Source organism: Excalfactoria chinensis, chromosome 20 (assembly GCF_039878825.1).
Source record: "Excalfactoria chinensis isolate bCotChi1 chromosome 20, bCotChi1.hap2, whole genome shotgun sequence".
In the NCBI taxonomy this organism is placed as follows: domain Eukaryota; kingdom Metazoa; phylum Chordata; class Aves; order Galliformes; family Phasianidae; genus Excalfactoria; species Excalfactoria chinensis.
In genome coordinates, this window is record NC_092844.1 from 2472813 (window position 1) to 2485495 (window position 12683).

Consider the following 12683-nt stretch of genomic DNA (forward strand, 5'->3'; position numbering starts at 1 on the left):
ATAGCACGCTGTGGGTGTGAACTTGGAGGATGGTTATTTGTTATGCTTAGGAAATGAGGATCTAGCTAAGTGGATGCATTTGGGTATAATGATATAAAGAGGTCTGGTAAAGCTGTAATGAAGTCCTGAATACTCTGCAGTCATTTTCATTTCAGTTAAGGGAAGGCAGAGGAATTTCCTTGCTCTCCAGAGCACAGGCTGCCATCCCAATGCCCTGCCAGCTTCCCCTTCAGCTGGCTTCCTGTAACTTTGCAGCAAGAATGTTGGGATTGCATGTGTGTATTTAATGAGCATTGCAAAAAAGATGTCTGGGAGAGATGTGCCCAGCAGGAAGCTGTGCTGGGAAGCAAAGTTGGGCTGATTTTAATCGTGGTGTCATGCACTCTGCCTGCGGGTGCTGCTTGCTGTAATCTCCATCCTTTGAGGCCGCTGGTATCGATGCTGGCATGTGTGGCATCCCAGGAAGGATGGAAACCATCTCAGGTCCAGGTTTGTTTCCTTACCTTCTTTCTTAGGAAGCCTTTCACATCTAAGCAGCGCCATCAGACAGAACCTGTCTGCCTCCTGCAAGCATGGGGGACCAGGCAAAGCTGCCTGGAACTTCTGCACCTGCAGGGATGCACAGACACCTTCAGATCACAAGAGAACAGCAGCAGGGCTTCCTGCAGCTCCTGCCTTGGCAAAGCAGGTGCTCTTCTGCACCCTAAGCTGCTTGAACATGGTTTGTCTTCCTCCAGATCTTGCAGTAAGATCTGTGGCTGTGATTATTCTGTGTGCTGGAGCTCCAGAGGATTGAAATTGGGATTTGATTGTGGTCAGACTTTGTGATCTTAGTGGTCTTTTCCTATCTTAACCATTCTGTGATGTGTTTGCTGCTCCAGCAGTGGTGAGCCTCCTTGCTTTGGTGATGGTTGAGCATTTGTTTGGAGCCTTTTGTCCATGTGCAGAGGAGGCTTAGTTGTGAGCTCGTTCTGAAGCAGCGTGCAGCCTGCTTCAGAGCCCTGCAAAAACCACGTCCTTGGTTTGAAGCTTTCTGATGCAGAGCTTTGTGTAGGCCTCTCTGAGCAACGTGCAGGGCTTGCGTGTAGTGCACAGTTCATATTTCTGATGCTGTTGAGTTTCTTTTGGTGACCTCAGTGTCGTCTTTTTTTCCCACTTGAAGCTGTGAAGTGGAATGCCATGGCCAGCTCCTCAGACAGTGAAGATGACAGTTTCATGGCCGTGGATCCAGAAGAAGCTGTGGTTGAGGGAACAATGGAGCAAGATGAGGAGCCGCATGCTGAGCTGGAGGTGGAGGAGCCCAGGCATAACAGATCCATGTTGGAGCTCCCCGAGGAGGTTTTGGAGTATATCCTGTCCTTCCTATCCCCATATCAGGAGCACAAAACTGCTGCCCTTGTCTGCAAACAGTGGTATCGACTAATCAAAGGTACAAACAACTGTAGTGAGAATGCATTTATTATTGTGACTGTGGGAATATGGATTTGTCTTCCAGCTGCTCTGTGTTTTGCTTTAGCCTCGTCTGTTGTTTTCCACTTGAATTTTATTTCAGCCAAGTGTCTGAAAACAGCCGACACTGTTGGTTCCCTTGCTTTGCTGAAGCACTGCTGGTAGCTCTGATGCTGCTGGATATGCTCTTTTGAAGTAGAAAAAAGCAAAACCCCAAACCCCTTACAAAAAGTTGCTCACTTATTGCTGCTTTTGAGCACTATCTATACACTGCTAACTAACATTGACCCTGCATTCAGCCTTCTTCCCTGGCACGTGCACAGCAATCCTCCATTCCCAACATCCCATGTCTAATGTGGCTGTAGTTGTGCGCTGTCTGCAGCTTGCTCAGTAATTACATCCCCAAAGTCTGTGCTTTTGGCTGGAAACAAAACAGTGTTTGGTTCTTATAGCTCTGCCGAAGTGGCAAAGTATAAACTGCATCTACATTAATGCAGGTCTGCATATTCAGTTTTCCTGAAAGGGCAGCTCTGAGATACAAATGTTTCACTGTGCTTCTGTGCATCATTAATTCTGAAGCCTTATGGGGATATTTTAATGCTATATAGCTGTGATATAACAAGCAGTTTTACTTGGGTCCTTGTGCAGACTCTTCCTCTTAGCTCCCAGTGTTCTGAACACACTGCTGTGTTAGGCTGTTGGCCGTGCAAATTTTGACAGCAAGCTTCATAAGAACAGGCAATTTGAGAGAAAAAACCCATGGTTAGATCTGTGGGAAATTAGGCAGGTTGCTGCACTAGGGCAGTTTGTTTCCTCTGGAAAATGCAGAACAGGTGTCAAGTGAGAAATGTCTGCATTCTGCCCCTGGCTCTGCACACAGTTGGCAGGTGTGTGGGGCGATGTCTCAGTTGCGGCCTTGTTGCACATGTGAGGCGTTGCTGAGATTCCAAGGAGTCTCTGCTTTGCCCGGTGTTTAACACTCTCAAACAAAAACACAGTAATGCTGCTTGTGAAGTAGCATTGCACCATCACTTTGGCATCGTTTTGGGTCAGTGAATGCGCAGTGCTCTGTTACTGCTGCCTCAGCAGTCTGCACCCTTTTGCTGAAAAGTTTTTAAGTGTCCGTAGCCTTGTGTTGCTGCTTTCTCACGCATCCTTGTTCCTGAAGCAGCCTTAAGAGGTGCAAAGGATGCAGCTGGAATGAGCCAGCACCCGGTGAGTCACCCCAAAAGAGGCTGTGGGAAACATCCCTGAAGTGCAGGGAGGGAAGAGCAGCCCGTGGCATTGTGTCCATCTGGAGTCTGCAGGGTGGTGCTGGGCAGCTGCAGTGCTTTTTTAAAGTGCCTATTGCTAACCTGTGCCCTGCGAAGCAGAGAGGTCACTTGAGGTAAATGCCCAATCTGTTTTCTTCTGGTTAATTTTTTCCTGTTTGTCAGGATGCATCTGCTTTGAACCCTATGGTTCGTGTTAGGTTTCCCACATGTCTCTTGGGGACCAGCTGCTGGGGAGGACCCACAGCTTCATTTTTTCAAACTTCCTGCTGTGTATCCCAGAGTGTGATTTCTTGCTGGGGGTGTTTCTGGCACAGGGCATGCAGTAAAGCAAACTCCTGGGAAAAATCTCAGCAGGTTCCTCTGCCTCAAGTGCATTTGTTGCCTGGTGCAGCCCCTGTGACACCAGGGCATGGCAAGTCATGCATGCTGTCACTGAAAGCCTTTGCTAGCATCCAGGTACTACAGCTAAAGCAGAGTCTGCTCTGTGTGCTTTTTCAAAGCCGGTATTTTGCTGCACATGCACAAGGGGCTGCATCTTCTCCCCATGTACCTGCTCAGAGCACGTTGAGGCAGCAGGGATGTGGCTGAGTGGTGAGCGGGTGCCGTGGCCACAGAGCATCTGTTGAGCTGCTGCAGTCATCAGTCGGCAGCAGACCACTTTCTTCCCACAGCAACCAGCCTCTGACTCTTCTCAGCACAAGCACAGTCATGCACTCCATATAGTGAATGAACTGTGGCTAGAGTGCTGGCCTGCTCTGCTCAGGAGCTGGAGCCATCTCCAGTAAGCAGAACCATGCCCTGGAAGGCTGAAGGAAAGCTTTCAACAAAGACATGCTGCCTTTTATCTCTGATATCTCCTCTTTTATTTATTTTTAGATTCTTGTCTGGTAGCTGCATGCATTCTCTTCACAGTTCATTACTGCGTGTTCTATGTCCTCAAAGGTCTGTTAAGGGAAGGGCAGATGCTCTTTGGGCAGGAAGGTGTGCTTGCTTGCAGCAGCAGTTTGGGTGTCATTGGGGACCAACAGCCTTGCACTGCAGCTGAGTGAGACAAAAGGACCTAGGAGATGTATCAGAAAGGTAATAGGTTTAAAGCAGTGGGGAGCTGGTTCAGTGCTATGATTACTGTAGGCAGTGAAACCTTGGAAGAAACGTGGGGCAAGTTACATAGCAGAAGCGTAGCAAATAAGTTCAGTGATTGCTGATTTCTGCAACTCTATTCTCTTAAATCCTCTGAATTTCTACCAGCATAGTTAAAATCTAAATGCAGGGGTTCCTTAATAACTGCTGTCATGCTGCTACTCACTACACATCTATGTGATAATTCGGCTTCTCCAAGCTCAGTCCTTCCTACAAAGTCTGTCTACTTAGTAGAGCTGTAGTATGTGCTGGATTTGGATGTGCTTGTGCAACCGTGCAGACACATTTTGTTCCTAACATGCCCCAAATTCTGCTGACATCTTGTCTTTCTCTAGGTGTGGCCCATCAGTGTTATCATGGCTTTATCAAAGCAGTGCAAGAAGGAAACATTCAGTGGGAGAGCCGCACTTACCCTTACCCAGGAACCCCCATCACACAACGCTTCTCACACAGTAAGTAACTGCCCAGCAAAGCTCCTGATCGACCACAGGAAGCTGTAATGAGACATTTGCATTGTGTCACCTGCTGCACATGGTGCTGGCTGCTTTCTGCAGCACTCCGTCTCTTAGCTTGTGAGCAGTAACTTGGAGGAGGTTGAGCGTGATATGCCTGAAAACAAAGCACAAAGGGCTGCACCCGAGAGGTACTGAAGCAAGCTCCTTTCCTGTGGGTGTGATTTGCTGATAGAAGTCAGCAATTTGGTTGACAGCAGCGCTTAAATTATGGCTGCATTTTTGCCTTGCTTCCAAGTTTACAAGTTTATGGAACAGAGGAAGAGTTCCCATTGAGGGAAAGATATTTAAATCAAACTTGTTATTTGTACTGCAAGAACACTGAGCTGTGCCAGGCACTGGCTTAAAATATGACAAAAATTCAGTCCTTGTGGTTTTATCACTGGGTCAGAGCTCTCAGGGAGCTCAGTTCAGCTCTTCCGGGGAGCAAACTTCACGTTTCAGGAGGTAAATAAACATGATTTAAGTGGTGTGATTCCAAGAGCAAGAAGCTGTAAAATTTTCATATTCCTGAGGAATAATTTATGAAGCAACTGACACACAGAATATGCAGCTTCTTGCTTGGACAAGTTTGGGAGGCATTGTGCTGATGGCGTTGTGTTCTTCAAGGGTTTCATTGTCCTCCTCAGAAAAAGAACCAGAGTTTATTGCTGCGTTTTAGCAGCAATGCTCATAAGGCGCTTAGTGATGACTTGCAGGTTTGCATGTATTTTCCATCTACTCGCTGGGGTGTATTTTATGTGCAGTGGTTCCTCTGAGTGTTCTGCCTTTGCACTGGCTCTGGAATTGTAGAATTCATAGAATGGCTTTGGTTGGAAGGGACCTCAGAGATCACCTATTTCCCAACACCCTGCTCAGGTAGGGTTGCCAGCCACTAAATCAGGCACTAGATCAGTCCAGGGCCTCATCTAGCCCAGCCTTAAACAGTTCCAGGGATGGCACATGAAAGCTGCTGCTTTCAGAGCCTGTGGTCTGTATTATTAGCCTCTGTGTTTGCCAGTGTCCTGGCTCTGGTCAACGCTTGATTAGTAACAAAGCATTATTAATGTACTTTACGCATGGAAAGCTAATCTGGATTAACTTGTTTGCTGATTTCAACTACTTTTATTATTATTTTTTTTTTTTTCTTCTTTGTTTGGAACAGTTCTCCAGATCTGTGAGATCTGTTTTCCCTGCGGCAAAGCTGCATGAGTCTGTGGGTGGATCCCAATATCAAGGCCTGGAGGAAGGTTTGATCAAAGCTGGGCTGGGTTCAGATTCCTTTTTTGAGAGCAGCAACAAATCATTAATCACAATGCAAAGAATCTTGGAAAACTGTGATCTCAACCACTAATATGCAGTGAGGGGAGGTGAAGTGGGAAGGGGAAGTTTGGGAAGGGGGTGTAGAGGAGGACTCACAACCCATTTTTTAGGGGTGACCTGGCAGGTTTCATGGGAAGACGTCATCTGGCAGGCATGAGTCCTTTGAAGTCAACAGGCAACGGTTGCTGGCATCAAAGATTTGGCGAGGCCTGCTTCTTTTCCCAAGATTTATTAGAGATATCTCAGAAGTGCTAATAAGGAGCCAATATTTAACGTGTGACGAGTAGGGGAATTTTAAATAGAGGTCATTGTCTCCGATAAATTCTGAAGAACTTAATAGAAAAAAAAAACTGTTTGATAAGGAATAATTAATGTAAGTCACTGGAGTTTTACAGAGAGGAAAGCGTTGGTTGAGGTCTTTGATCATATGACGAGTTTGGCTGATAACAGACTTTATGGATGGGCTGTAAGTTGGCTGAAGGATTTAAGTGAGGCTGGGTAAGACTGTGCAGTTATCAGTCATGTTATTCTTTGAGATTTAGACACACAGCCTTACTGAAAGGAGTACTCACAGGTTTCTGAGATGAACACCGGGTAGCTTTGTGAAAGTGTAAACTTGGAAACAGTTGTCTAATTGTCTTCTTTAGGTGGAAACCTATGGGGATCATACCAGCATGGTGACTCATGCAGTGAAATCACTGGCCGCAGTCAGAAAGTGATGTCAAAAGGTGGAAGAATGCAGGAAAGGAAAGGCCTCAATGGAATGTCGACCGTTGAGCCAGAAATATTCTTCCTTTGATGGTTCTGCAGTGACTGTGTTTGAGTGCTGATTTTTCCATGCAGATTGGGGAGTGTGGTACCAGTATGGTGACTAATTAAACAAATTTACTCAGAGAGATGACAGAGGTAAAACTGGAAAGCTGTTGGTGTAATAGGAAGGGCAGCTCCTTTCCCAAGTGCAAGGGGACCCAGCAGCTAAGCGGCTTTCTTTGTCTCTTGGCTTTGCTGAATATTTCACTACCTTCTGACTGCTCTTTCTCAAACTGACCTGTCTTCATTAGCTTCAGAAGCTTTGATGGTGCACTGAGAAGAAGAAGGAAGGCACAGCCTAAATTATTTTGGTCTAGGATTAAAATACACGCTGTGCAGACGTCACGGTGCCTGGCTGGCTGGTTGCTCTTTTAAATCCAAATAGAGGAGAAGAATGTTGCCACCTCCCCTTGAAATAATAAATGGGCTGTGCTGTGTGAAAGCAGGAATGCCAAGGGAGGAGGTAGGAGGCACTCAACCTGTTGTGATTAGGGAGCAAGTAGGCCTCTAAGTATGCCATAAAGCTTTCAAGGAAGGTTGATCCTGTTCGTTAGTTCTTCCCTGCTATTCCTATCCTGCTTCCAGCAGAGGTGCTGCTGGGAGTCATGCAATCCTTCTCCTGTTTTTTACCCACGTAAATTTGAAGCCTGCACAGTTATTCTGCTCCTGCTTTACCTCCACCCAAAAAGCAGCTCCTTGGGTACTTATGGTGTGTAGGTGTGTGCTGTACACCCTGGTGAGATGTGGTTTGAGATGAAGGCTTCAGCTGCAGGCAAGGGCCCTGAGGTGTGCACACAGAGAGCTGGGTGGTCTCACACCACCGGGGCCAGCTCAGGATGCTGCCTGTCCTCATGCATCCCCATCCTGCTCTTCCCCCAGTCCTGCTGTGTGGCCAGCTGCTGCAGCAGCAAAAAGCCAAGGGCATGGGGGCTTCTGGCTTTTCAGCAGGCTCTCAATAGGGGAGGCAGGTGATCTGCATGACAAGCCCTTCATCACACAATAGGGCCCTTGGCAAAGGCCAGTGCTCCTGCACTGCCCTCCGCAGAGCTGCAGCATTGTGCTGGGCAGCATTGTGCTGGGTTACGGTGTGATTCATTCCTTGAGATGAATGTCTGTGGTGTACAGCTGGGTGGGCTGCAGTAAAGGGCTGTTCCTCTCTGGAAGGGTTATCCCAAAAGGCTGCCATGCTGGGTTAGTGGAAGCCAGAGATGTACTTCTGGTCTGGAGCAAAGCCTTTTCTATTGTACCAAAATGGGGCATCAGCACATTTAGTCCTTTCAATCCATGTACTCTTCACCTTGCATTGTGGGGTTTTATTCCTGCTGATGTCCTGTGTTGGTACAAGTTCCTCGGGAGCAATCCTGTGTCCTGCCAGGCCAACTAATCCAAATATCTTTTTATTTTGGAACTTGTGGAGATGTTGAACGTCTGCCTACAGCGAGTGATGTAGAGAAAGAGAAGGAGCTGTGCAGCTTTCACCCTTACACATACATACCTTGGCTTGTATTTCAGCACAAAATATACTGGCTGTTTGTCAGAACTGCTGTGCAAATTTTGCACACACTGAACTTGAATTTCCTTCTTGCTTCTTTGTCTTTTTTATTGAAGTTGCCCTGCCCTCCCGCCGCCCTTGACCTTGCAGCTTGCCTTGTGTTGGTTATTTACGGTGCTGCTTGGTCCCAGATGCCCTGGAGGGGCTTCTGCATGCCCTCTCCCCAGGACCACATGCTGCTCTGTGCCTGAACTTTGACTTGTTCTTTTGCCTTTCTGCTGTATATTTTCCAATATATCACTTGTCACTGCGAGGGCAATGCTTTCTTCCCCCATCCAAGCCCCAGCTCATGCCCCTTGGCTTTCCCAAAGCATAAAACACTGCCACTTTCTCCTGCGTGCTGGTGGATGTGTGCATGGATGTGAGTTACTGTGATTGCTTCCTACCAAACTTGATAGTAAATCAAGGAATCTCTGTGCAGGCAATGATCATGTTATATGTTATATGCTCCTCTAAGATGCCTGTGTTTCAATGGTGCCTATTTGTGATGAGATGTGGTGAAATGCTGTCAGCTTTGGAAAAAGAGAGTAAGTGACCGTGTTTAAGCACACAGGACCGTTGCTTAGTAAACCTTGGCAGCCCCGTAAGCAATATGAAATAGCTTAGAGAAGGTAAGCATGCTGAATGTGTTAATCGTAGCTAATCTAATTAACTGCAAGCTTCTAAGGCAGCTTTCATTGTACTTTCAGGAGAAGCTCTGCTTGAGAGGATAATCATCTTAGGTTCTTGCTGGAGGTTTACATTGGGTTGGGGTACTCCTGAGCCAACTCATGGCTTTATCAAGGTTGCTGCGGCCTATTGATTTTCTCTCATCTGAAACTCAGGGGGAAAGCAAATTATTTTGCCCCCAAAACATGAGGATGAGCAAACGAACTAATGCACGGTTTCCTTTCTCCTAGGTGCATGTTATTACGATGCCAACCAGTCGATGTACGTGTTTGGAGGCTGCACTCAAAGCAGCTGTAATGCTGCCTTTAATGACCTCTGGAGACTTGATCTGAACAGCAAAGAGTGGATCCGGCCCCTGGCATCGGGTGAGTGTGACCGTACAGCCCTCCCTTACCCTTCTCCAGCTGCCCTGCTGTCAGAGCCTTCATTACCACTCACCTTGCCTCCAGGCTGAGTGGTCCCAGTGCATTTTATCAATGAATGGTTTCCAGTTGACATCCTGGACACGCATCTGTTGCCTGCAGCAGGGTGCTGCGAGGCAGATTGAGTTGTTTCTGGTTTTCCTCTTCATCTGAAGAAGCTATTCAGCACCGTTTCACGCCATGCATGATGAGGGACATTGAACTGCAGTTACAAGAGCTCGTGCTGATAAGAATTGTTGTCCCAAAGCTGAGATTTTTGAGTATCTCTGCTAGTTGCTCGTTAGGTATTTGGAGGAATGGATGAGGTGTGCCCATGCTGGTTGCCCAGAGCAACCAGGAAAACATGGGAAAGCAGGTACATTCCTGCAGCCCTCGTGCACGGAGCAGGATAATGCCACGTTATTTCACGTGATGGTTTTAAACTCAAAATGTCATGCAGCAGGTGCTTGCTTTCCATGGGTTTTTGAATTTGGCTAACAGAACTTTTGGAAAAAAGCAGAATTTTGGGCAGCTCTTGGTAATGTGGAGCAAGAAGTGAATATAAAGCTAGTTGTTTGGGTAAAAGCTTTACATTTAATGAGGGAAAATGAAAGGAAAAGGAGCTCAGCGTTCATTATGCCTTTCTTGCTGAGTTATCTGCTTGGATGCAGGCTCCTTCTGACCTTGCTTTGTGTGCTGGGTGAGTATCGAGGATTACTTGATTGTTGTTTAAACCTGTATTTTCTTGACTACGTTCTTGTTTTAATGTGGAATCCTACAAGATCAGGATGTTTCTGTGTTCATATGTTATCTGGGGACTTTTCGAATGCAACTTTGTTAATGCTACTTGGTGCTTGATGACCACTCATGGGGAAACAATCCTAGACACACTTTGACATTTCAGTGTGATTTTTGAATCTGCACATCCAGCATATCATGATGTGGACAGGTGAGAGCTAGGCAGGCTTGGGCTTAAAATGGAGGAAGAAAATAACCCACAGTGTTCTCGCTCTTCCTCCAGCAATGCTGTGGTGCTCACCTGCTCCTTTCCCCTTGCTCAGCTGGAGAAGAGGTCATGGGTAGCATAAACAGGATGCTGGGTTATGCAGACCTCTGCTCTGACCTGGGCCAGCTATTCTTGCAGCCCAGCAAGTTCTTCCGTTGGATTCAATGTGGGGCACAACTCGCCCTTAGCGTTCACACCACGTTAATGAATCCAACCACCAGCACCCAGCTCTGCATCTCAGACACCCTGCTGCTATTTCACAGAGTGAAATTCCCGCTGCCTTACTAACAAATAGCGCTGTTAAAAAGAACAAGTCCTGTGGGAATATGTGTCAGAATTAAGTCCCATGGGAAGATCCCCCGAGGAAATATTTCTGCATGCTGTCATGAGTGCACAGAGCGAGATCAGATCACAACTGAAACTTCAGGGCAGTCTCAGTGAACAGAGAGAGCTCTTGTTCATCAGTCTTCAGAGAAGATGAGTCACCCTTGCCTGTGCCGGTGGTGGTTTCTTGCACATAGCTGCTTTTTGGTGCCCTAACCAAAGTGTTGGCACCCACTGCCTGGGAAAGAATAGTGACTGGAGGGGGCAAAAGCAGAGAGCTTTGAAACTTAAGGATCAGATGTAAACAACACGAGAGGGATTTTAAAAGGAGAGCTGACATTGATGGATGAATGCTTGCTCCGGCACAGGGTGTGTGCAGGCTAATTGCTGGTGGAGGTTGAGGAGGAATTCCCACCCCGTTGCTGCAGGTCACTGGCTCTGGAGTGGTTGTTCTACAGGGGAAGATGGTGGCTTCTCCTCCAGGCCCGTTCTGGCCCAAGGAGGTTTGATCATGCATGATTACGTATGCCCATATAAATCATGGGCATCTTATCTAATGAGAGCCATGGGGTAGCCTAGAGGCAGCCAGAGCGTGGTACCAGGTCCGTGCTGAATACCTTGCAGCCTGTCCAGTGCTGTGCCACATGTGAGCAGAAACAGCTTCATCCCTGCCCCTTTCTAAAGGGCTTTTCTATGAGAAAACTCTCTTTTTGGTTGTTTGTGCCTGTTGTTTTTGTTTGGGTTTTCTTATGGGCAGACATTAAATGAGATGACGTCAGAACTGAGTAATTCACCTCCAATCTGAGCTGCTGCATTGAATCTGGGAGTAAATATTTAGCCTTCAAAGAAGTAATTAGCCCATGCTTCTTTAGTCTTGGAGACGGGGGAGGGAGATAATTGCTTCAAAAAAAAAGACACCCTAATTTTAGAGGTTTCAAAGTACTTTTTGCTTAGATCTATAAGGATGGCATTGACTTTCTGCTTATTAGACTGGAACAGAACAAGAGAGTCAATGCCCAGCTTTCATGTAGCTCTTTTTTCTGGTGGGGTGTAATGCCTTACAAAGGCAAGTAGGCAGCAGGCTCTTTATTTTAGAAACATGAACAGGAATGCCTCTGAACTCTCAGCTGCAATATCCTATTTGGCTAGATGGGCTTAGAAGGCAGGTGCTGGCCTTGGTGAGCACTTTTCTCTGGTGCTGGGGATGCTTTTGTTGCCTTTATTTGCATAGTTAATCAGAATCTTCTTTGATTTTTGGCCATTCTACGCAGAGACGATCCTGATCGAGGGCTGGAGGTGATAGAAGCTGGAGTTTGTTTATCCAGCTGGAGGCAAGGGTTCGTCTCAGCTCTGCAGCTCAAGCTACAGCATGCTGCTCTTGCAGTGAGGGCACAGGCTTTGGTGTTGATAGATCTTTGGTGCTTCCTAAATATATTCTCGTGTGGCTGAAACAGTCATGGAAGAAACCTGAAGCCAATCAGCGCTGAGACACAGCCTTTGGTGTGATGGAGCTGCACATAGCCATGTGATGAGAGCTTTCTTTGTGATGATGCTGAGGCATGGAATTGGCCAACCCAGCACTATTCTGCCCTGGTGGCAGGGAAGAGTTATCCTGGTCCCCTTTGCAGGTTTATAAACCACTCTTTGCTTGAGACTCTATCCTTCTCTGTCCTTTGGCAGGTCCAGAGGGAGGCTGCCACAGGCATCAGCGCTGACCCAGACCTGTCAATGTTTCCCTTTGGTGTTTCACATCCACATCATCCTCAGGCTGCAGAAGATAATGTATTGGCAGAATTGAGAGCATGTCTTCAGGCAGTATCCCTCTGGCCTGCCTGTGCTATTTCAGACTCCTGAAACAACCATCTGTTTCTGCAGACTTTTCCCCCTTCCTTCACTTGTTGGTTTATGTTCCTCACGAGTCCTGCTCTTGGCCTCTGCCTGTTGGAGCCACGTACCGAGCTGGGAAATCCCTTTTTAAAATCAGAGGGAAGAATGCTGGTAGTTTTGCTTGTGCTCCTGAGGGCTATTGGGCAGAGGTGGAAAGCCTTTTTTAAAACAGAGCCTTTTACAGCACTCATAAGGAACAACAACATAAAAAAAGCTCTTTGCAAGGAGAGGCGTCCTGCCTTCTGGGTCTTCTTTACCACCCTGGGCCAAGCTTTGCTTTGCTTTGCATTCTCCTTCCAGCTACAGGAGAAAGCAAGAAGGGCTCAGAAAATCACACACCCACCCTTAAGCTGTGTG

The 12683-nt window shown here is 47.0% G+C and overlaps 1 protein-coding gene across 1 annotated transcript in view; it reads left to right on the plus strand.

Moving 5' to 3' along the window:
- FBXO42 (F-box protein 42) overlaps nt 1-12683 on the plus strand; it is a 36313-nt gene that overhangs the window by 7609 nt on the left and 16021 nt on the right. Inside the window, exons 2-4 of the mRNA XM_072354497.1 lie at nt 1163-1429; nt 4199-4315; nt 8939-9073. Coding sequence (XP_072210598.1) covers nt 1180-1429; nt 4199-4315; nt 8939-9073 — 502 coding nt within the window. The 5' untranslated portion in view covers nt 1163-1179. The remainder of the gene's footprint in view (nt 1-1162; nt 1430-4198; nt 4316-8938; nt 9074-12683) is intronic.